The sequence below is a fragment of the Triticum urartu genome, chromosome 3 (assembly GCF_003073215.2).
Source record: "Triticum urartu cultivar G1812 chromosome 3, Tu2.1, whole genome shotgun sequence".
Classification (NCBI taxonomy): domain Eukaryota; kingdom Viridiplantae; phylum Streptophyta; class Magnoliopsida; order Poales; family Poaceae; genus Triticum; species Triticum urartu.
Window position 1 is genome coordinate 26,936,884 of NC_053024.1, and position 24,556 is coordinate 26,961,439.

Here is a 24,556-nt window from a genome sequence, read left to right on the forward strand (position 1 = left end):
AAGTCCCCCAAGCTTGGTTGTTTGATTATAACCCTTTACTCCCCGTTCAATGTATTTTCTGAACCGGATGGGTCTGCGGACGTTGATGTACCATGTTAGGTTGATAAAAAGTGTTAATGGCCCACGTGGCCCGGCCGGCTCCCTGGGCTCACGAACCGGGACCAATGGGGGCATTGGTCCCGGTTCTGGACTGAACTGGGACTAATGGCCTGACCCGGCCTGGACCAAAGCCCTTTTTTCTACTAGTGAAAAGTGTTTGAACCGCGTGGTTCAGACCGGATTTGATGCATACTAGGCTACTAGCATTGGAGTTGCCCTAACCTTTCCATATGCAAGCATCATCATCACTAGTTTAATCATACAACGAGATAGTCCCATGGTTCGTTTCAGCGGCCACCGACGGGAGGCACGTGCGACGTTGTTTGTCCACTATTATTAAACAATCAAACAAGAACTTTCTTACGTGCACCCCGTAAAACATACACGGATTCATTATGACCGCATGATTAAGCCCAGTAAACTCAATCTAACGGCTAGCCTTAACCTAATCCATTCTCTGTGTGCACTTAACAATTTACATTGACCGACCGTGCTTCACCATATGAAACTCCATGTCCGATCAATTAGGAAACTATAATCATGATCGCGTTTTCTTAGGAAACTAATCACGATCACATCTTCTTAGGAAACTAATCACGATCACGTTTTATTAGGAAACTAATCATGATCGCATTTTTTAGTGCTTTGGATTTTTAGCTTTGGATTTTTAGTGCTTTGACACTTCGTGCAGAATGAACTAAACATTTACATGTCAAGAGCATCTTGATGCATATAAAGAGTAAACAGAGGCATGAAATAACGAGTTGTATGGGTTGATTTATACTCTCCAGTTTTATGTACGTTTGTGACTGTGTGTACCAGACATGAACATTCATCGTTTCATGCGTTGTCAAGCTTTCCTATACGCCACGAGACGCAAAGCAACCTTTTATCTACCACATGTTGGCATCTACTTGAAATGCAACCAATAATTATACGTGCGTTGCACGTGAACACTTACTAGTTGCAGAGAAAAATGAGAAGAAAAAAAAAGGGTTTCCACGCGTCTGGCCAGTTGGTCTAAAATCGGGCTGGCCTGCTGGAGCCTGGTCCTCTCCCAGAGCATTGTTGATTGATTCACGGGAAGAGCGAGACGAGACGCCAAGAAGTCGGGCAAGTCGTGAGGCCGCCTGCCTCCGCCCGCCCAGGACTCGATCTCGATCCCCGTCCTCCTGCCCGCGAGCCAGATTGGACGCCGCGGGAGCGCCCAGATCCCGCCATGAATCCCGAGTAGTAAGTCCCTCCCTCCTCTGCTCCCCCCCCCCCCCCAGCAGTTCCGATCGGGGTCGGGGCTTTTAGGGTGAGATGAGATCTCGCTGGATCTGGCGCGGGGGAGAGTTGACCCTCGATCCCAGCAGATTCGTCGCGTTTTTTTCTTTTCTTGCTTGGTCTGGATCGCGTCCGCGAGGGGAATGCCACCCAGGAGAGTTTGTTTAAATTATTAGGTGAAATTTGAAGCGTAATCGTTTGCTCTATGGACCTATCTTGCTGGATGCCGCGGGGTAGATGCGCTTCATTTTGATTAGTGTTTCGAGGGGCTGTTTATTGTGGATTTCAGGTTTCTACTACGGAGTACTATCTAATGGCAGTAAAAGAACAGGCAATTTTGTCTGCACAAGGAGGATAGGTCTATTTTGGTGAATTATGCATGCTAATATCACTTGCACCATCTCTAGTTTCGCAATCACTTTGTTGAGTCTCATGTTTTTACTCCCAAAAAGGAATGAAAGAAAAAAACATTCATATCCTACTTGTTGATACTGTTTGGCTAAATTATGGGTCAGTTGATCGGATTTGCATATTTCTAGAATGCACCAGTCTGCTCAACATCCTTTACATGCACGACCCAATGCTTGTTTGTTCGTGGGCTGATATAACTGTTCGTTCGGTTACTGCTCTAACTGTGGTTGCACTTCACTCATTCAATGTTACAATATCATTGTATCTGAATGCTGCAAGGGGAACTATTTTACATTCTTTCACACGCTAGTCCATAGGGATCAAAGGGATCTATTAGCCTAGCAAAACTGACATTTTGGCTGAGTATTAAACACTAAAATATCTCTTCATCTGTCGCTGCCTAGGTGTCTAAGCCTGACAATATTATTCCATCTAATTGTTGTGTGTTATTATCTTGAGAATACATTGCTCTTTGAATTTATTTTCAATCTTCCAAGCCTGGAGATAGTTATTGTATCTTTTATCATCTTTGAAAGTGGTCGGACCCTTCCCCGGACCCTGCGTAAGTGGGAGCTATGTTCACCGGGCTGCCCTTTTTTATCATCTCGAAAATGCCATCACTGCTTGTTTTCTTCTCTGCGCACTGTGTTTGATGGAGACTAACATTCTAATATTTGGCCATGCAGTGATTACCTCTTCAAGCTTTTGCTTATTGGAGACTCAGGTGTTGGCAAGTCATGTCTGCTGTTAAGATTTGCTGTAAGAATCTCTATAGCAAGTATGATCCATTTTGCTATCTTTTTCCCATCTATATATTATAGATTTTCCATGTTAAAATTAGGTAGTTCATGGAATTAACCATTTTGTTTATAGGATGTGTAAGCTGAATCATTACTCACAAATGTTCTAATTTAAATTGCTCAACCTGAATAGTTCATTATTGGTAGCTACATTTTTCCAAAAGATGATGGGCATCCCTAGGTACATCCATTTCAGCGACAAGTAATTCCGTCTCAAATGGATGTATTTAGCTAGATACATCCATTTGAGCGACAAGTAATTCCGGGCGGAGGGACTAGTATATTGTAGTATGCCCTTGAGGACAACTAATTATACTTACTATTAAATTTACCTGTGCTGCTTTGTTTGTTTGCCTCTTTAATATTTTGACTCTTGGCAGGACGACTCATACCTGGATAGTTACATCAGTACTATTGGAGTTGATTTTGTAAGCACATTTATTTTCTGCATAGTGTTTTTTGGCTGCTACAGATCCTTCTATCGAGCATAACTTATTTGAAAAATGTCGACAGAAAATAAGGACCGTGGAGCAGGATGGAAAGACTATCAAGCTGCAAATCGTGAGTCTAGCTTATCTCGTGATTTACGTGATATGCATCTGTTGCTAGTAACCAAGCATGCCTGTGCAAGTACCATTTAGTTGTGATTTTGTTGATGATCTGTAAAACTTCATTGAGACATAATTCTCCCAGTAACCACTATTATTTTGTGGGATGCAAGTCATGATTGCTAGTTGAAGTCGATTGATATGGAACAGACACACTCAACCGCTTCTCCTGAATATATATGAACTCTGTTGTCACTTTGTGGTTCTCTTTAGTCTGTCCAGTTAATATAATTGGACCATTAAAAGTTTTCATTATTTGTCTTTCCTATGAAGATTCATTCTTTCTGGATATTTAGAAATGAAAAATAGATGTAGCTCAGTTTGAACATGAGGGATGGCAGTCTTGCAGCTTATGTGTACGTGCTCTTTAGATTTGGCAATTCCTCTGTTTTTCATCTCCCACTTCAGTTGCAGTGATACAGGCTAGTATTATCCTTTTCAAAGTTATTAAACCCCTTCATTCTACAAAACTTCTTTTTCAGTGGGACACTGCTGGGCAAGAACGTTTTAGAACTATTACCAGCAGCTACTACCGAGGGGCCCATGGGATTATTGTAAGTCCGCTTATACAAACTTCATTTAGTCAGATAACAAATTTACATTTATGATGGCTTGACCGGAATATTCAAATGGTCTTGCAGATCGTCTATGATGTGACAGACCAAGATAGCTTCAACAATGTGAAGCAGTGGTTGAACGAGATTGACCGCTATGCCAGTGAGAATGTGAACAAGCTTCTGGTGGGGAACAAATGTGATCTGGCTGACAAAAGAGCTGTGTCATATGAAACAGCAAAGGTATCCTTGAGTCTCGTGCAAACATAATTTTTTTGTTGTTCACTTCACAATCTGCAGATTCCAACCTTCCATTCCTTGAAGGCATTCTCACTGCTATTTGTCTTTATTTTTATGTACATGTATAGGCATTCGCTGATGAGATTGGCATTCCATTCATGGAGACCAGTGCAAAGAACGCCCTGAATGTTGAACAGGCTTTCATGGCCATGGCTGCTTCGATCAAGGATAGGTTTGGACCCACACTGAAACTAGCATTCATGATGGTTTATATTAACGTGCTAGTCTATGAACTTTAGATGAAGAACTTACTGAAAACAATGGCCTATGTTTCCAGGATGGCGAGCCAGCCAGCGGCAAACAACGCTCGCCCGGCTACTGTACAGATCCGCGGGCAACCTGTCGAGCAAAAGACCAGCTGTTGCTCATCTTAGAAAACCATGCAAACTTGTTGATGCTCCATCACCTTTATACATGTTTTCTTATTTGTTTTTACTTGTTATCGTTATTCTTTTCTTTCTAGTGTACCTGCCTTCTGAAATTGTGTAAGTTGGATGAATATATCTTCTTACATTCGCAGTTGCTTTTATGGTTAACTTGGAGTGACACTGCTGGTCATAGTACTCGATCTGTATCTATACGGTTCTATTACTAATGATATTATACGATAGCCGGTTTCTTTTTTCTTCTCTCATCGAGATACAAACAAAGAAAGGGAGTATGATGATATTTTTTTTTGGTAATTGGAGTATGATTATCTGATCCTGTAATATGGTGACTCCTGAATTATCATTTTGTCAAAAAGTTCACTATGATTATGCTTTCAGGCTGTCGCACATTTCAATGAAGTGAGCACCCTGAATTTGTAAAATTGATCAATTAAAATTTGTAACATTGAGGAGGAGGTCGTCAGCATGAAGTCGTGGGTCTTCACTTTTTCCTTCTTGAGGGATACATTTTCATGGCAACTTTATATTAATATGGCAGTTTTTATTACTTGGCAAATATGGATACATCATTTTTAGATTATACTCTCTCTGTGTCTTTATATAAGGCATATTTGTTTTTTGATAAAATTGCACAATGTAAGGTGACCGGCGGGGCCCTCGAAAAGAGTTATCTTTTCTGCTTAACGGTCTACCAACCCTGAAAACGGTTCAGCCGAAGGTAGGGTCCAGTGGCCGGAAGACTAGTCACAATGGGGAGTAACTTAGACTAGTAACATCACATTTTACTAGGCTATGTTACTACCTCCACGGTGGGTAGTAACATATGTGTATTGTCATGTTATGGTTCATTTATTAGTCTATAGACTCATATTGTCTTGGCACGTGTGATGTTACAGTAACTAGTTAAGTTACCATCATCACCTCTCTCATCATTAAATATGTGCCACATAAGCAAAGTTATCTTAAAAAATGTGATGTTACTCCCACTGTGGCCAGTCGAAGAGCACTGCATGGCGCGCGGTGTCCGGTGCGCCCCTGGCGGCCCATGAAAATTCGGAGGACCGAGTACCGTTCATGATTTATTATCCTACGAAATAGACAAGTTAGACAAGGGGAATTTGTCTTAAATAGTCTATAATTATGTGCCTTGAGAATAGTACACCTTAGATAAAAGAATGGAGGGAGTATCGTAGTGGAGCCTTCTGCTTCACTTCCTCCCTTCCCTAATATAAGGTTTATTTGTTTTTTCAAATAATCAAGTGAGTGCATGTTTGACCGAGTTTTAAAAAAAATATCAATATCCACAATACGAAATTTATATTATTTGTTTCATCATGAAAAGTAGACTCATATGTTATCTATTAGGTATTGCACATGTTATTATTTTATTCTATAATCTTGGTCAAACATTTAAATGATTGACTTACACGGAAACCAATACATCTTATATTCTTGAATGGAGGGTACTAGCTAATCGGGACAGTGGTTAAACAAAATATAAGGAGAATTGTGGAATAAAACGTGCATTCTCATAGACCGCTGTCATGGGTTGGATAGAATTGTCACCATTCAGCATACAATTTGCCTCCACATTTATTTTTGCGGATGCCTCCACATTAACTTGCTACATGCACATGAGCCCATCTCTGAGATCCCGGACTTCCGAAGTACCAACATCTTAAATGAAGGGAATCCCACTGCCAGGAAATAACCCTTGTCGTCTCAAATGATAGCACCAGTTCCTCCTGACTCCCGAGCCACTGTCACTAACAAATGTAGTGTCAACATTTAGTTTAAAGAGGCCTTCTTTTGGCTTCTGCTAGCCATGTCTTGGATTTGCACCTTGGTTCCCTCGGCTAATCCTCCTTCCGAGCCATGAGATTCATATTAATGATAGTTTATCATGCTAAGAAGGAAATAATAATAGAACCGAGCCCCCGTGTCGCTCCCATGTGATCGGCTCGGGCGGACGAGAAAGACCTAACAAAGCCTCCACCACGGATCCTTCTAGTGATGCAGATCTTGCCCGAGTTGTAGAAGATCTGTGTGGTGCACGCTTCGCCTCTGTCGATGGTACATCTGGATTCATTTATGACCCCTGAGTATGGTTATGTCTCCACCCACACTACCACCGCTAGAGACCAACCAATCGCTCGTCTTTGTGGAGCATGAATGGTTGGGCACCTGCTGTCTTCCACTCGCCTAAGCCCATCAGGCAGGTGGTTCCTGCTAGTGACGAGGTTGTGGCATCTAATACATTGACGTCTATTTTTTAGGCTCTCTTCGCTAAACAATTTCAACTAATAACCGAAATGGATGGACCTGACAATGACGGGTTGTTGCCTCATGAAGGGGAAGGCAACCAGGGGCAAGAGCAAGAGGGTTCCCTCTAGCCATCGTGCGTTCATCTTGATGAAGAAGCCTTTTGGGAGCAAAAGTAAGAACAGTGGAACCATAGATAAGGCATCAACGACTGCTTGATGGACGATGTTCGATGTCTTTTTGGTAGGGGTTTCTTTGTGATGTTGCGATTCATTGGTTGATTTGTGGTTATAATGGGTTGGGAGCACATATTTGTCTTTTTGAATGGTCACGGAGATTCATGCTTTGAAAGTAGACAACACATGGTCATACTGTAACGGTTTTCGCCTGATTTTTGTTAATTAATTAGACAATTCTATTCGAGTGCAGTGTTTTGGTGGCTAGTCTCATCTACACCCATGTAGAACAAGAATCACAACAAATTCAAAAAAAATCTATTTTTTTGCACGGTAGAAAAATTATTGCGTGAGGTCCCCTCCAATTTTCATATCATTTAGACATTTGAGTAACTCTCAGCAAAAAAGGCAAGGACAGCGCATGAACAATTAAGTTTTTTACAGACCTCGAATTTGTCTTTTTTGCCTAGAGCCGCTCAGATGTCCAAATGATTCGAAAATTAGAGCGGACATCACGCATCAAATTATCTATCGCAAAAAATTAGAATTTTTTGAATTTTTCTAGTATTTGTGTCGACCTTTTCTTCAGCGTGGGTGCAAATGAGCCTAGGCTCAGAAGTGGATTATCGATTCTACTCTACTTAATTAATTGATGAGACAATTCTTATACTTTCTTTGTGGGAAAAACTTTCGATTTATTCATCTTCAACCATGGTAGTGCAACAAACATTAGAATAATAAAAATTACATCAAGATTCATAGACGACCTAGTGACGACTACGAGCACTGAAATGAGTCGAAGGCGCGCCGCTGTCATCGCCCCTCCCTCACCGGAGCGGGCAAACCTTGTTGTAGTAGACAGTCGGAAAGTCGTTGTGCTAAGGCCCCATATAGAACCAATGCACCAGAACAGCAACCGCCGTCGATGAAGAGTGTATATCTGAAGGATCCAATCCGAAGACACATGAAAACATATGAATGAAGAAAAGATTCGAGAAAATCCACCAAAAATAGATTTGTCGGAGACACACCTCCACACGCGCACCGGCGGATGCTAGACGCATCACCGAAAATGGGGGGCTAGGCTGAGAGACCAACAACCCCTCTCGAAGGAGCCGTGCCGTCTCGCTTTTCTAAGCAGGACACAAAAACTAACGAGACTCGAAAAAAATAATCTAAAAACGGAGCCCTCCCACCGGGCACTGGTAAGGGCTGGGATCCACTCCACCTCCACGACCCTAAGGCCACCGGAGAAGGAGACAGGGCGGGCTGGCGGGAGGCAGACTTGAACAATATTTGGAAGTTTAGATCAGGAATATACTCTCTTCGTCTCAAAATAAGTGACTCAACTTTGTAGTTTTGTACAAAATTAGTCACTTATTTTGAGAGACGTACTAGCATTTTCGCTAAAAACGTGAGAGCAGTTACAGTCTAGTACGTATGGATTTTGTAAATATTTGCGAAAGAATAAGATTTTCAGAGGGTGCGGCGGTGTGCGAGAGCGAGAGGGCAGCGAACACACAACCGACTAGCGGGGCCCACCTGGCGGCCCGTAGATGGCCTGAGAATTCCCCACCTTTGAGATCGGCTTCTTAGAAAACAACCGTGAGATCGGGTTCGGGCAGGCCGCCGAGTCGTCGTCGTCGTCGTCGTGCCCGATCCCCACCCCACCACCCGTCCCGCGCCGGCGGCCCGCCCCCCGGAGATCGGAGCGCCCCACGGGATCCCGACCTCGCCATGAATCCGGAGTAGTAAGTCGCTTGCTCTCGCCTCTCCTCTCCCTCTGGTTGAATCAATTGGGGGGCCGGGGATCTCGCCGGATCTGGCGCCTGATGCCGTCGATTCGCGGGATTCAGTTTGGACGCGACTCCTAGTCCCCTCCTACATTTGGCGGATTTCGACCGTGGCCATGCATGATCTTTGTCATGCTAGGGAAAAGCGTAGGAATAGTACTGTTCGTGTAGGAAGATCTTCCTTGGGTGCGAAGCGATCGCGTGACCGACGCGCCGCCGGGCTCGCCCTCCTCCGGCTCAAACCGCCGGCCGGCGAGAGGTCATTAGGGTAGCGAGAGGACGCAACAGATGGCCTCTGTGCAGGGCAAGAAGATGGAGTTGGGATGAGGATGGTTGTGTGGTGGAGTGAATGTTGCCTGCTAGATGCACACACACACACACACACACACACACACACGGTTGTTTGTACCAGATGATTTTTCCCACATAATCAGAGATGGCTTCGGTGACGATGACAAGCAGGAAGGACCCAGCTGTGATGAACCTTTATTCGTCAGTGGTTTAGCCATGTTATTAGTTTTCCTGTCACTGCCCAATTCCTGTGTTTCTTCATTCCTCTGTTTTGCACAAGAGTTTCTTCTCCATTCCTGTGATTTTCGTTTTTACTGTGGATTGCTGTTACGGAATGTCAATGAAATAATTGGTATCTAGTAAGAACTTGCATTTCTTTTTCCTTTTTTTTGCATGAAAAGGGAAATAAGGACTATGGGGTTGGAGTAGAGTTGATGTTTTGTTAGAAGGATGCCTTTTGCTCTTAAAGGGTGACTGGTGATAGGCCTATGACCGCTCTGAAAACACTTCTCGTTGTTTTATGGACAAGGCATTTTTGGTTAGCATGTTGGTGGTGTGACCCTATGATGCTTAGTGCATCCATATGTACATTCTACAAGCACGATTGGGTGCTTGCTCAATCCGATTGGTGATGTTTTTGTATTGTGCACATGGGTATTGCTTCTGTACCATATGAATGTGCATCATCGCTCATGGAATCGTTCTCTTGGTTAGTGTTGTAGCTGTTGTGTAGCTTCACCATTGGAAACTGCTACTTATCTATTCAGCTTCCTTTTTCTATCTTCTTCTTTTTTCCGAGAAAACGCAAAGACTTTGTGTTTCTTTTCATTGAAAAGTGGGGGAACAGGTTACACGCCTCTTAGGAGGTGGTTTGCGGTTTATCTTTTTTCTATCTCTCTATATAAATTTTCTAACGTGCACTGCTGTACTACAACTGAATCAAATTTACTGAATATTACGTATATAGAATACCAAAATATCTGTCTATGAATTAATGCACAAACTTCTAAGCCTCAAGATGTTGATTCTATCCAATTTTGGTATTAGTTATCTTATATTTATTGATCTTTGTATTGCTGCTCAATGTTCTAAGCATGGATATAATGACTCTCTCATTTTGTTATTATTGCCATGTAAATGTTGTCATTACTTGTTTATTTGGTATAGTAAGTACATTTGATTGAGACTAATATCCTGTTACTTGACATGGCAGTGACTATCTCTTTAAGCTTCTGCTTATCGGAGACTCAGGTGTTGGCAAGTCATGCCTTCTCTTAAGATTTGCCGTAAGAATCCCTATCTAAAGCATGATTTGTCCACTATCTTTTATAGGTCTTCCCTTTTTTAATATGCATCTTCATCTTAAAAGTTTGATACAAGTTGTCTTCGGGATATCATGGAAACTGTCAATTTATTTTTAGCCTCAGTAAACTGTATGATTTCCCACTACTTAATACGAATGAGGAGTTCATTGTTGGTAGCTACTGTTTCTTAACAACATGGAGATGATCCCTATAACATTCTTGTTGTTACTAGTTAATTTACTCTGACCTCCTTAATATCCGACTCTTTTGGCAGGATGACTCGTACCTGGAGAGTTATATCAGTACTATTGGTGTTGATTTCGTAAGTATATTTACTTTCTTGGTCTGAGTGTTGATGTTCTGGCTACCTTAATTGAACTTGTAGTTTTGTTTTCTTCCAACTTTGTCGATAGAAAATACGTACCGTGGAGCAAGATGGAAAGACTATGAAGCTGCAAATCGTGAGTCTATTCTTTCTTTCATTATGTCCAGTATGCATGTACCATCAAATCCAGATTGTCCATCGAATCCAGATTTGACAAAATAGAAGACTTTATCGGGAAACATTTCATTTATAGCCCTCTTCTGTTTTGTGGAGTTTGCTGGATTTTCCCTTTGCACAATATAGCATGCCGTTATTCATCAGTATTTATGTGGTTGTTAGTTGAGGCCAGTTCACAGGAAACAGAAACTCCACTATGCCTGAATATGTAGGCAGTTGCACAACCCCTTTTTACCTTTTGGATTTTTTAGTTCCATCCATTTAAATTACTGTTGAACATAAAGAATAAGAGTAGTTTAGCCCATTAAATTAAATGTTATAAAGTTTCTTAGTTCGCATAAAGAATCGCACTTTCAAGATGTTTTTAGATACCAAAGTGATGCCCATTTTGAACATCATATTTAGGGGCCTGATAGTATGTCATTTAAATACTTGGGTGGTACGGTAGCTCATGCTGCACCTACTGTTGGCATTTGGCGATTCTTCCTTCCTTTTGTGTGACACATTACATTTAGTGATGCAAGATATCCTTTTCCTTTTCTTTAAACCCCTCTTTGGTACCTTTGTTTTTATCAGTGGGACACTGCTGGGCAAGAACGCTTCAGAACTATTACTAGCAGCTACTATCGAGGGGCTCACGGGATCATTGTAAGTTTGTTTATGTGAAATCTTATTTTTATTTTTCACATGCTATTTAACACGCATAAATGTCCACTTTTTATATATTTTGAATACATATATACAAATGGGGTTGCAGATTGTCTATGACGTGACAGACCAGGACAGCTTCAACAATGTGAAGCAGTGGTTGAACGAGATTGATCGCTATGCTAGTGAGAATGTTAACAAGCTTCTTGTAGGGAACAAATCTGATCTCACTGACAAAAGAGTTGTATCATATGAGACAGCGAAGGTACCTTATGCTTTACTCATATCTGCTGAAGCATTCTTTCTGCTCTTTGTGTTTACATTTGGTGTATGCAGGCATTTGCTGATGAGATTGGCATCCCATTCATGGAGACCAGTGCAAAGAATGCCTTGAACGTTGAGCAGGCTTTCATGGCTATGTCTGCTTCAATCAAGGACAGGTGTGTGTTCCCAGACGGTTTAATTAGCACAGGCCATCCTACCAGTACACTTTTTTTTAACTACCATCATTTTACACTTTATTTACTGCTCATTGATGCTCTGTTCGTATAGTATCATAACCAAAATTGCCCTACACTCTTTAGCATGTTGCTGTTAACTGTTCTATGTTATTCCTCACGGTGTTGTTCTATATACACCTCATAGAAAGAGCATATAATTATGAATACAAATCTTGGTTTCCAGGATGGCGAGCCAGCCAGCCGCAAACAGCGCTCGCCCAGCCACGGTGCAGATACGCGGGCAACCTGTCGAACAGAAGACGAGCTGCTGCTCTTCTTGAAATGCAGGCAGCTGCCATCCATGTTACCCAAATGAAGACGCAAACTTGGCCGCGCCATCCTTGAGTCCATGCTTCTACATAGGCCTACTACATCTTACACCTTCATTCCATTCTTTCTAGTGTACTTATTAGCTCTTGAATCGTTGGACTTGTAACACCGGATGGAGTTTGGAGACAGTATCTTCTTCTAGTTGTGTATCTTGAATGGTTATATGTTACGATTTGCAGCTGTTGCTTTTCTTCCCTAAATTTAAGGTGATTTCTACTTTTACTTGACCAAAATGTTCCGTTCTTCAAAATATTATCTGACAGTATGCTTATCTTTGTGGTAAAAAAAGGTCCTGGTTATAGTTTTCAAGGTGACTTGTTGATTGTTGAAGGCAGCATTAGGAATGTGCACAACATGACAAGTTAATTGCCAACATTAAATCAGTTGGGGCATGTTTGGTTGCCTGCATCTTTTGTCTCAGTGGGCCAGGTTGAGTTGCCTGTATTTGTGCTATTGGTATGCAAAGCAGAGCTGTTTTGCTCATCCCGTGGTGGTCTTACACACAAATGCAGCACTTCATATCATACATAACATAAGAACAACATAATACAATTAACAGTACAAATAAAAACAATAGCTAAATAGTTCAGAATAGCTAATTAAACCATAGTTTAAGACATCAAAGGCATCCCATGCCCCTGCACGACCCTAGGGTGTTGAACCCTGAGCAAAATATATAGTTTTGCACTAAGTTGAGCAAAATATACAGTTTTGCAGTAAGTTCAGACGATCAAGCCTAGCCCGGAGAGCCACATGACGAGCAAGTCGCTGTGGATGATTGTGTGGCGCCGACAGAAGTAGTCTCAACTGCTCCCGAGCACCATCTGCCCCTGAAATGTATGGCCCTACACCTAGAACTCACACCACTTGTTGGCAGAGGCTGACAACACCAGGAGGGTTGACGACTGCCATTTCTTTATCACCGTCCTAAAGGCAGGCGGGATGACTAGCATGGTGATCTCTTCCCTGTTCTTGATTTGCATGTAGGACCCGACTGACGCCCGTGTATATAGAGTAAATTGCTCAAAGCCACTACATTTGTGGCTAGAGTACTCTAAAACCACCACTTTTGCCAGAAATCACAATAAACCACCACTTCCGCGGCAAGTGAGTAACAAATCACACTGATTTGGAATTGAACGCATCTAACAGCAAAACTGACATGTGGGACCCGTCTATCCGGGCTGATGTGGCAAAGACTAGTCCTAGTCAATGGTTGACCTGCTAAGGTGGACGGGGGTCCTACCTGTCAGCCACACCTCTTGTCTTCTCTCTCCTCTCCTTCTTCTCGATAAAGCGGAATCCCAGCCGCCACGCCATGGTCGGCGCAGAGAGAAGCAGGCCGCGCCCGCCTAGCTCCCCTCCTTCTCCTGATCCAGCGGAAGCCGCCCGCCGGTGCCGGAGCTCTACGCCGCCGGTGGCGCCACGCCCTGCCTCCCCCATTTCTCCTAGATCCGATGGGATCCCAGCGCCGGCAAGCCAAGGTCGGGCGAACTCCTCCTAGCCTCGACACCCCGCCCCGCTACGACAACCACTGCTGCTGGCCATGGCCAGAGGCGAGATCCTTCCCCTCACGCCACAGGCAACCTCTCCCATCCCTGTCTTCCTCGCGAGCGCTGGCACGAGAGCCACGGGAGCCAGAGGCGGGGAAGGTGTGCTGCTCGCCATGGCAACGCTGGTGGCGGCGACGCACCGGGAACCCCAAGGCGCGGCTAGCGGACTTCTTCGCAGGCTTCGGCTCCGGCGGCGTGCTAGTGGCGCGCGACACCGACGACGCGCGTCGACTCTCTCCCTGTCTTCCTCGGGAGCGCCGGCACGAGAGCCACAGGAGCCAGAGGCGGGGAAGGTGTGCTGCTCACCGTGGCAACGCTGGTGGCGGCGGCGCACCGGGAACCCCAAGGCGCAACTAGCGGACTTCTTCGCAGCCTCCGGCGTGCTGGTGGCCACGACACCGACGACGCACGTCGACTCTTCTCCGCGGAGGACGCGCTAGTGAGTGGGGCGGCCTGGTGAGAGGGGACCGGCTCGCCGTGCGAAGAGGAGGGGCGGAGCTCGTCGAGGTGCGGACGGAGGGGCAACATCGCCGGAGAAGTGCTGGACCGACGGAGTAGGTGTTGTGCGTGCACATGAAGTACTCGACGAAATGCCAGAGCCTAGTCACCTGTCTACGTGTTTATTCTTTGCCAAGTCAGCCTGCATGTGGGCCAGGCATGTCAGTTTTTCACTTAGTCACGGCTGACAGCTCGTTTAGTGCATTTTGTTACTCACTTGCCGCGGAAGTGGTGGTTTTTTGTGATTTCTGACAAAAGTGGTGGTTTTGGAGTACACAAATGTGGTGGCTTTCAGCAATTTACTTGTGTATATACGGTTCAAATCTCGTTTTTATACATCCATCCATGACGCTGATGAGGCATGCCAGGGTGTCAGGGACAAGGCATGTGGCCTGCTTTTGTTTTGCGGAAAACCCCCCAAAATAGTTGTTTTCTTATAAAAAAGGCCCTCAAAGAAAAACTAATAAATTGTAAAATTAACTATTAATCAATTTATAATATTTAAAAATAGTCCGGGGTTCGAACCAGCGACACAGGTGTGCGTGGCCAGCCAGCCGACCGGTTCAAATTTGGAGGTGTTTGGTTCGCAATTTTACACCTGGTATCTGATTACATCGCAAACCGATACCGTTAATCGTGTTTGCTTCGCTTTGCAGATCCCGCATAGACAGGTCCCATCACAGTTTACGTTACAGCCAGAGCGAGCCGACTCGGGCGAATTCTTCTGGCTTCGATCCCCAATCCCGGCCTAGTCCCGTGCTAGCTGCCTAGACGTGGGGTTCCTGTTTGTTTCATTTCTTTTTACGCTGGGGCTCTGATTTTCTTGCCGGTATCCATCCATTACCGTTAGACACTTAACCAAACAAGAATGGATTTTGGCCGATATCGTTTACATCAACGGAGTAAACCCGTTTCCTTTCCACTTTTGGAACCAAACACCTTAGTGTTTAGAAAGGATTCATATGATCCTAAAAAAAGGAATCGTATACTTTGTAAACATAAAGCTGAACGACATAAATTAAACTTTTTTATTTGCAGCCGCACATACTACTCCGACCGACAACATCAGATGGCAAAATGATAGATTTAGGTTTATGACATAACGAGCCCTTCCTGAAGGCGTTGCTGTTGAAGAATCCCGTCATTCGCGCGGTGCCATGACATAGTTGATGCGGATATGGTCATTGTTGTAGTTTGCCTATTATGGATTTGGTCGCTCAGATTTTTTTTCTTCATCGTCTACGCATGGCTTTGGTCTTATATGACTTTGCTATTTGCTGATGTGATGTTGTGTGCGTGCGTTAGTGTTGGCTGTGTGCATCCTAGCTATGCAGAGGCCGGGTGTGCTCATTATGTTTGTATCCTCTTGATGCCTCATTTTGAGCTAATAAAATACACTCTTTGTCGAGACAAATGACATAACGAGCCTATGTGGCTAAAACGGACCACAGTGTGGCTCAGTTTTGAACGTGTTTGTTTTTTTCATTTCATTTTTAAAATATATTAATTATAATTGTCTGTTACAAACAATATACAATATTTAAAACAAATTACGTTAAAAAAGTTTATACTATTTCATAAAATACATATGCAATATTTTAACAGAAATATACATAATAAAATTATGAGTTAAGAATATATTTTATAATTTGAAAAAAATGTTTGCATTTTAATAAAATATTAAAGTAATTTTAGAAATGTTCATATATTTTAAAAAATTCTCATATAATTTTGAAATTTCCACATTATTAATAAATTATTTATGTAGTCTATCAGTGTGTTCATGCTTTAATTAAAAAAAGGTGTTATTTTAAAAGGTTTATATAGTATATAAGTTTGTCCGTTTCTATAAAAAATAAATGCAAGCCTAGTGCGCCATTAGACTGCGTATCCTCACATGAATAATAGTTGAATCATCTAAACATTTTGATCTTCATAAATAGTTTCAATTGTATGAATACATTTTAAAATAACACATGATTTTATTTCAGGATACACGTGAATTCTTTTGATACATGACAATTCATTGGTTGGAGTGACATCCGTGCCTGGTCTACAAGCTTTGGTCCGATGTGCGGATCACAGAGCCGGTGCTGTTTTTGCTGGATTATTAAATTCCTTTTATTTATTTTGTTCGGTCCAATGTTTATAAAGGTTATGAATCATTAAATATTAGCAAATGTGAAGTTGTCGAGCGCACGCTCTGGACTGGTAGGTTGCAGGCTCGAGCCACCACATGACAAGTTTTAGTTTTTATTTTATAGTTTATCAGTTTCTCCCCGAGGGCCTTCTTGTAAGAAAAATAATTTTGGGAGTTTTCCGCAAAAACCAAGCCAAACACCCTTGTCACTGGCAGCGGGTCCCATGGCATGCTGGCACGCCTCGTAAGTATACAAACATCATTTAAACCAAATATGCACGTCTATGCAAGTTATGAAACCGGTTCAATGTATTTTTTCAAGTTTAGGCACTAGAATGCATATTCATGACAAGTTCAAGCACCACAGATGTATTTACCTCGGAAAGTAATAAAAAACACACACAAGAAAATTAGAAAACAAAACCCCGGACCAAAACCAGAACAGCCAGCGAGATTTCCAGAATGGTCAAAAACTCAGTCTGGCCACGGTTTACTTTAAGGGAATCTTGGGTCAGCCTGCCCCCTCGATGAACACAGTGGACGTACACTCACTATACACTTCACTTGATCTATCTGCCCTGACGGTACGATTTTCTTGGGCTAAAATCGTACAAGCCATCAGCTGCTCACCCAATAACAGAAGTCCGGGCCCTGACGGTTTCACCAATGAGTTTTACAAGGCTTTCAAGTTGCTGCTAAAGGATGACCTGCTCCGTTTTTTTGATGATTTCCACAGAAATGTGGTTGATCTTACTGGTATTAACTCCGCTTTCATCACCCTGCTACCTAAAAAGGATACGCCCCTGGAGATGCGGGACTTCAGGCCGATTTCCTCTAAAGTCCTTATTAATGGCCAGCTGGGTGCCCCCATCCGGGCTAAGCGTGGTTTTCGGCAAGGCGATTCCTTATCCCCTTATCTTTTCATTATCGTTGCGGACGTGCTATAGAGAATGTGCTGCAAATTGTTCCAAGATGGTTCCTTGCTACACCCACTTGGTTCAGACAGTTTCTTCCCGGTTCTGCAATACGCGGATGACATGCTGATTCTTTTCCAAGGCACTACGCAGCAGGCGGCAGTTGTTAAGTCAGCACTCACAACTTTCTCTGCTTTCTCTGGGCTCACCATAAATTTCCACAAGAGCACTCTCGTACCTGTTGCCGCGGAGACCATCACTGCTTCGGCCATCGCGCAGATCCTAGGCTGCCCCGTTTCATCCTTTCCATGCAACTACCTGGGCCTGCCTCTCTCTCTCTGCACAAGATTACGCATGGTATGTTACTGCCTGTTATACACAAGGTCGACCGTCGTCTTTCGGGCTGGTTAGCTACTTTCCTATCCTTAGGGGGTAGATTGACCCTTATCAACTCAGTGATCACTGGTATCCCAAGTTATTTCATGTCATGCTTTCCCTGGCCCAAGGAATCTCTTGGAAAATTGGAAAGTCTCTCACGTGCTTTTTTCTGGCAAGGCAAGAATAAGGTCAAGGGGGGTCAATGCTTAGTAGCTTGGGATACAGTCTCGTTACCTCGTATCATTGGCGGTTTGGGTATCCGTCAGCTGCAGGCTCACAACCAAGCTATGATGTGCAAGTTTGTCTCCAAAGTTATACAAGGTTCGGACATACCATGTTATAACTGGTTCGCCACACATTATTGCCGGGCTATCCTTCCACAAAGTGCTAGTAGCAGAGACACTGCCATATGGAAAGGGTTCAAAGATCTTGTTCCTATGGTCATCAACTCCTCTAAATGTGTTCTGGGGTCTGGTCTTTTGATTTCATTCTGGAAGGACCAGTGGCTTGAAGCGGGCCGTTTATACCAGTTGTTCCCCTTGCTGTATTCCTTCGCGATCCAGCCTGATTTCTCCGTGCACTCACAACACTCCAACGGGTCATGGGCTGTTCAGCTATACCCTAATCTCTCTCAAACGGCCTCAGCTGAGCTTGCTGTCCTGCATGATTTGTTGCTGGGCATTGCTCTGAACTTACTGCATGAGGACCAACGGACTGCTTCCGTGAGCTCTGGACAACTTTGCACTGGTTATTTCTACAGGCTACTCACTTTCCGGGGGGTTTTGTCAACTCTTGACACCTGGGTTTGGGAGGCAATGACCCCCCTCAAGCACAGAATCTTCCTATGGCTTGCTTTCCGTGGTCGTCTAAACACTAAGGATAACATGGTAAAGAAGGGTTGGTCCGAGGCTTCCCCGTTTGCGCATTATGACACTTGCCCCGCTGTTGAGACCATCGATCACTTAATACTACGATGTGCATCCGCCAGTGTTCTTTGGGGCAAGTTGGAACTTGACGTTTTGGCTTGCTCAACTACTAACGTTCTATCTTTTGTGGAGCAAGCGCAACACCAGCTCAGTTTCAAGCAAAAATGGAATGTTGCTTTCGCGGCTTGTGCTGTCACCTTTTGGCATGCTAGGAATGACAGAGTCTTCAACTCAAAAGACTGGTCTGTAACATACACCTGTTTATATGCAGCAGGCATGCTCCGTCTTTGGAGTCTCAGAACTCAAAGCCAGCGTACCAGGGAGGTTCTCCAGGTTTGGAGACACAAGCTGCTGCATAATTCGTAGACGCCTGATGTAATCTTCCCCTCCTCTCTTCCTCCCTCCCTTCTTTCCCTTTTTTCGATGCTTGTGCTTTGCACCTTGGTGCACCAAACAAGGTGCACTTGTACTTGTACCTGCTACTTCATCAGGCTCTGGCCTGTTTTGAAATATAAGGTCGGCAGCCTGCCACCTTCTTTGTTTTAAAAAAAAGAACAGCCAGGGAGCGAATCATCAATCCCGAAGCGAGCCAGAAGAAGCATGGGCCTCGGATCGCGGGGAGCGCCGCAACCTTTCCGTCGCTCGAAACTGCGTGCTCTGCAGTAACTCCAGGGAAATGGCTGGCCATCTTGCAGTTGGCTACCATTTCTCTCGTGAAGTTTGGTGGCCACGCTGAGGCGTTGCGGTCTTGCTCACCACACAGACACCGACCATTTACACGTTGTGTGCCTGGTGGCCTCACACTCGGAATGTACTCTCCAAACCGGCATGCAAAAGATTCGACATCCTGGCACTGCTCACCCTCTGGAAACTATGGACTTTCAATGGCGCCCCGAGCACCACTAGGCAGGTCTACGCCGTCATCGCAATGGAGGGCGACTTATGGAAGAAGGCAGCACCGCTGCTGGGTTGCAAGCTATTTGGAAACAGTGGCGTGTGTGTAGATTGGTAGGCATAGTTTAAATTCGAAAGATGCGGGACCAAACTCTTCTATCTGGTGTAACTCACGGTGCCAACTCTCGTCCAATTAACAAGATACTATATTGAATCCTTCAAAGAAAACACAAGATATATTGAAACCTACCGACTGCATGTGAAGCTAGTAAATACATTAATTGGAGCTAGCTTTTGGACCATACTCATGTGTGGTGTGCGGCTATATATTGCACACACATATGTGAAATTCATAATTTAGTTGTGCTAGCAACAAAAGTAGAAGGGATATATCAGGGTCAATATACAATAGCTCAATCTACTGGGTGTGCAACCACTACGGTATTAGAGATTGGTCATTTAGCTATACTCGCAGTGACCATACACATTGGAAAAGGAGACATCTGGAAATGAGGGGAAACAATATGCTTAGAACTAGATCGAAGATATCTATGGCGTCGAGCACCCTACATGGTAGGACACCATATAGGACACCATGTAGTCTGTTGCCTCAAGCTTCCTTTTGTTTTGAAAGATCCATCTGGTGCCTGGCTTTATATTGATCAAAGCAGGGAGCATATGGGAAGAGTACAAAGGTGTATTGTGATCCAAGGATCAAGGAGAAAATAAAAAAAAGAGGCGCCACTAGGCAACCCTTCCAGCTCCTAACAAGCTTGCCATGATACTACTAAGTCTTGGCTAAATTCTCGCACTTTCATCCCCAAAAGGGGGCTCAATGAATTTTACACTCGCCTGGCACCAGAGTTCAAAATTGCGTCTGACAACTATAATGCCGCTCACCGAAGCAATCTTGGCTCGGAAAATGCACTCATTTCTTTCTTGCCAGATCCTCCAAAGGATTAGCAGCGCTAGGTCTTCGGCGGCTTTTTGAACTTTGATTGGGCCGCGTTGATCAAACACACTCAAAATCATAGTCTTTACTATCAAACACATGCGAACTGGTCGAGATTTATGAAAAAGCCCTCTCGACTACCGTTGCTTATGAAGCTGCTTTTTCCTCAACGTCAGACGATCTGTTTTCATTATTTGAAAATAATAATAATTTGCGCCTAGCTGGTGTTGAATGTTTCTTTTGCTGGCACGCAAGCAGAGGATATTCATCAACCGCCTCCACCGAAGCTTGTCTGTGTTGTAAAGAAGCCGAATCAAAAGCTCATCTTCTCATACATTGCTCAGTTCCTAGGGTGATGTGGACGATTATTGACTCTCTCAACATTACTCCGGACGACTACACCTCCTTAACTCCTTTCATGTTGAGTCATCTCCGAGCCGGCAAATAAAGTAAGGAACGCAGTAATTATGGCTCGCTTGTTGAATATCTAGAAGTGCCGGAGCGCACAAGTTTTCAGGAACTAGAATGAAGACCTTCAAGTTGTCATCTCTAGGTCTGCAAATGATATTTTTCGTTGGTCAAACAGATGTGAAAATGAATCCAATCCAAAAGGCGAATACTCTATGACAACTGACAAAGACTTAATGTGTGTGTCTTTGTTTCTGGAGTAGTTTGGGTAGCTTTGTTCTTATCTCCCCGCTTCTTTGTATATGGCAGTGACTACAAATTTATAAAAGAAAAGGTTCAGGATGGATTTTAGCCCGCCGTAGTTACCCCCCACCCCTCCCCATTACTGCTTAGTGGTACTGCCTGGCTTAAAAGGACAGAGTTCTTTGATGCTCAACCACATGTACCACTCCTACTAATCCGAGCAGGGGACCACTATTTAGTGGTGGTTTATTCTAATCCAGCAAACATGGCTTCTAGTCAACCTTCATTGTTTGCTCCAGTCCAGAGTGGTGGTTGGTTTTGGCAAGTTATGGCCTGTGTTGCTGATGGTGTGTTCCTCTAAAAAGTACAAGAAAAAACTCCATTATATTCTTTTTGCTAATAATGTAAGTTTTGAATGGACCAACCGGTCCCATGATTTTTTTTACATCTCACGTTATGTGGATCAAGCGGATATGTCGGTGGTACGTTCTTGTCATGATCGTCGGTAATATACTTGCCTGGATCGTAACCCTCTACTTTCAGTATTTGTGCCCGTCCGAATCATGTTGCACCTTAAAAATGGTCTATTAAGCTAGGAAATACTTGGTAAAAAGATGTAAAATCAGTAAAAAAAATAAAATAAAAAATTCCAAAAATGAACCATGAGATTTAAAAATTATTATATGTAAGAACTAGCATGGTAGTCCAAGCAATTGTGCAATGAACATCTTGATTTTCCCTCACTATAAATACACCTTTAGGGTACTTAAAAACAATAATTTTCAGTTAAAAACATTGAAATTTTACACACCACTGAGCAACAAGGCCTTTAGCTAATATTGTCGGGCAGATTCAAATTCAAAAGATGAGGGACCAAACTTTTCTAGTTTAAGTCACCGTACCAACTCTAATATAATTAACAAGATAAGTTGAACGCTGCCAACTGCGCGCCAAGCTAGTAAAGACATTAATTGGAGCTACCTCTTGAATAGTACTCAAACGGTGTGCAGCTGTATATAATATACACACTCTATGCATATACGAAATTCACAATTTAGCTGTACTACCAACCTAAACAGAAAGGATCTGTTCAACTTACTAGGTGTACAACCACTGCTGTATGAGATCGACCGTCTAACTGTACGTGCATAATTCATATATGTAGGAAATGGAGGCACCGGGAAATGAGGGGAAACCATATGCTGTTGTGCCACCTCTCATCGCGTGTCACCGTTTTGTGATTCACACCCAGGATCGTATGCACCACACATCGTTCACTCCGAAAACTGCACGTGCTAGGCTAGCTTCTTCATACATTCGTCTCTTCATTACATTGAATAATGATAAAATCTCTCGTCCGACCATAATAGGCAACCGCTCGTCCCTGCACACTTGATCAGCAAGGAGGCCACGAATACAAGGAAGCTTAGTAACTTTTAGGGCTAGTAAGCTTGCACGTGCAACACATGTATAATATTTAGATTTTATTGAGTAAAATTTTTTTTTTGAATCCTTAAAACCTAATCCCCTAATTCAGGACAAGAAACTCACTAATTTCAATTATTAGCATCCCCAATCACATTTTCCAAATGGATTGTCAGCTGTTTCTATCAGCAAGACATGGGGCACTCTTGGGCAGGTCTCTAAGCACGCTCGAGTCATTCATTATGCAAATTAGTGGTGATGATGAACAAAATCTAAGGATTGAGAGCGTAATGAAGAGAAGAGAGTAGAGCAGAAACCAATAGGCAATGAAAGGGAGAAGGGTGACCATCGACATCCAGGAGGGAGTGTCGGTGTCAAAACCGGCGGATCTCGGGTAGGGGGTCCCGAACTGTGTGTCTAAGGTCGATGGTAACAGGAGACAGGGGACACAATGTTTTACCCAGGTTCGGGCCCCTATGGAGGTAATACCCTACGTCCTGCTTGATTGATCTTGATGAATATGAGTATTACAAGAGTTGATCTACCACGAGATCGTAATGGCTAAACCCTAGAGGCCTAGGTTGTATGGTTATTATAATGTATATCTCCCTCCGGACTAAGTCCTCCGGTTTATATAGACACCGGGAGGATCTAGGGTTACACAAGGTCGGTTACAAAGAAAGGAATCTATATATTTGGTATCCAAGTTTGCCTTCCACGCCAAGGAGAGTCCCATCTGGACACGGGTGCCGTCTTCGGTCTTCGTATATTCAAAGCCCATCAGTCCGGCCCATGGCTAACAAGCCGGACGCCCGATGACTCCTTAGTCCAGGACTCCCTCAGTACCCCCTGAACCTGGCTTCAATGACAACGTATCCGACGCGTAGATCTGTCTTCGGCATTGCAAGGCGGGTTCCTTCCTCCAAACTCCAAGATAGTCTTCGGACGTATTTGAACGTGTCCGGACCTGTAACACAACACCACACACAATCGCGGAGAGAATATAATATTCCACGAGTCCAATATGATGAAAACTTTTATAACGTGACGTCACGCTCGCCCAGTTTTTCGAGCCGTTTCCTGTGCCGCCGTTCCACGTTTTGAGGCGCGGTTGCTATTGGCACGCTCTGTCGAAACAGAGATTGTGTCCACTTATTGCGGGATTCTCATTAACACGAGTGTGGGTAACCCAACTGTTCTGTTGGAAAGATCCCTTAGGAATAGGCAGGCTTTCAGGCTCAAGAGGAGGCGTTTAATTCCTGGTGCCTTTATAAAGGAACCAAGGGCCGTCCTTTTTGACGCCAAACTTCTCCTCAGCCTCTCGAACCTCGAGTTCTAGCAGCCAAGGTTTTGACTTCGTTGCTCCGAGCTTCCCCATTATGTCCGGACCCAGCCCTCAAGGCCGATGGGTGGCTTCCTCTGTTACAGAGGAGGACATTATGAAGCTTCGAGCGGCCAGATACCTGACAGCGGAAATCCACCACAGGCTTCCTGCTCAAGGGAAGGTTATCCCGACCCCCAGATCTGGTGAGAGGGTCGTATTCATCTCACACTTCCTTCGAGGGCTAGGGCTCGCTCTTGATCCCTTCATCCAGGGGCTAATGTTCTATTATGGACTAGATTTTCACGATCTAGCCCTAGAGTCTTTCCTCCATGTCTCAGCGTTCATCATTACGTGCGAGGCCTTCCTCCGAATCCCCCACACTTCGGCTTATGGCTCAAGACCTTCAGTGTGAAACCAAAGATAGTCGATGGGGAACATGTGGAGTGCGGTGGTGCTGTAGTCAGCCAGCTCACCAACACTCCTTGGCCAAAAGACTCCTTTACTGAAACTTCCAATCAATGGCAGCGAGAGTGGTTTTACGTTATGGAGCCCCGCTGAGGGAATCTTGGATTAGGGGGTCTCCGGACAGTCGGACTATATCCTTTGGCCGGACTGTTGGACTATGAAGATACAAGATTGAAGACTTCGTCCCGTGTCCGGATGGG

At 43.9% G+C, this 24,556-nt stretch overlaps 2 protein-coding genes across 2 annotated transcripts; both read left to right on the forward strand.

Moving 5' to 3' along the window:
- The first annotated feature begins 1,272 nt into the window (after window positions 1–1,272).
- Window positions 1,273–4,599, forward strand: LOC125542518 (GTP-binding protein YPTM2). Its single transcript, XM_048705585.1, has 8 exons — window positions 1,273–1,332; window positions 2,466–2,538; window positions 2,960–3,007; window positions 3,093–3,140; window positions 3,670–3,741; window positions 3,829–3,984; window positions 4,110–4,213; window positions 4,319–4,599. The coding sequence occupies exons 1-8, from the start codon at window positions 1,319–1,321 to the stop codon at window positions 4,413–4,415; spliced, it is 612 nt and encodes a 203-aa protein (XP_048561542.1). The 5' UTR covers window positions 1,273–1,318; the 3' UTR covers window positions 4,416–4,599.
- Window positions 4,600–8,437: 3,838 nt separating this feature from the next.
- On the forward strand, window positions 8,438–12,458 carry LOC125542517 (GTP-binding protein YPTM2-like). Its single transcript, XM_048705584.1, has 8 exons — window positions 8,438–8,619; window positions 10,166–10,238; window positions 10,531–10,578; window positions 10,670–10,717; window positions 11,335–11,406; window positions 11,516–11,671; window positions 11,743–11,846; window positions 12,091–12,458. Exons 1-8 carry the CDS (start codon window positions 8,606–8,608, stop codon window positions 12,185–12,187), a joined length of 612 nt encoding a protein of 203 aa, XP_048561541.1. The 5' UTR covers window positions 8,438–8,605; the 3' UTR covers window positions 12,188–12,458.
- Window positions 12,459–24,556: the final 12,098 nt, after the last annotated feature.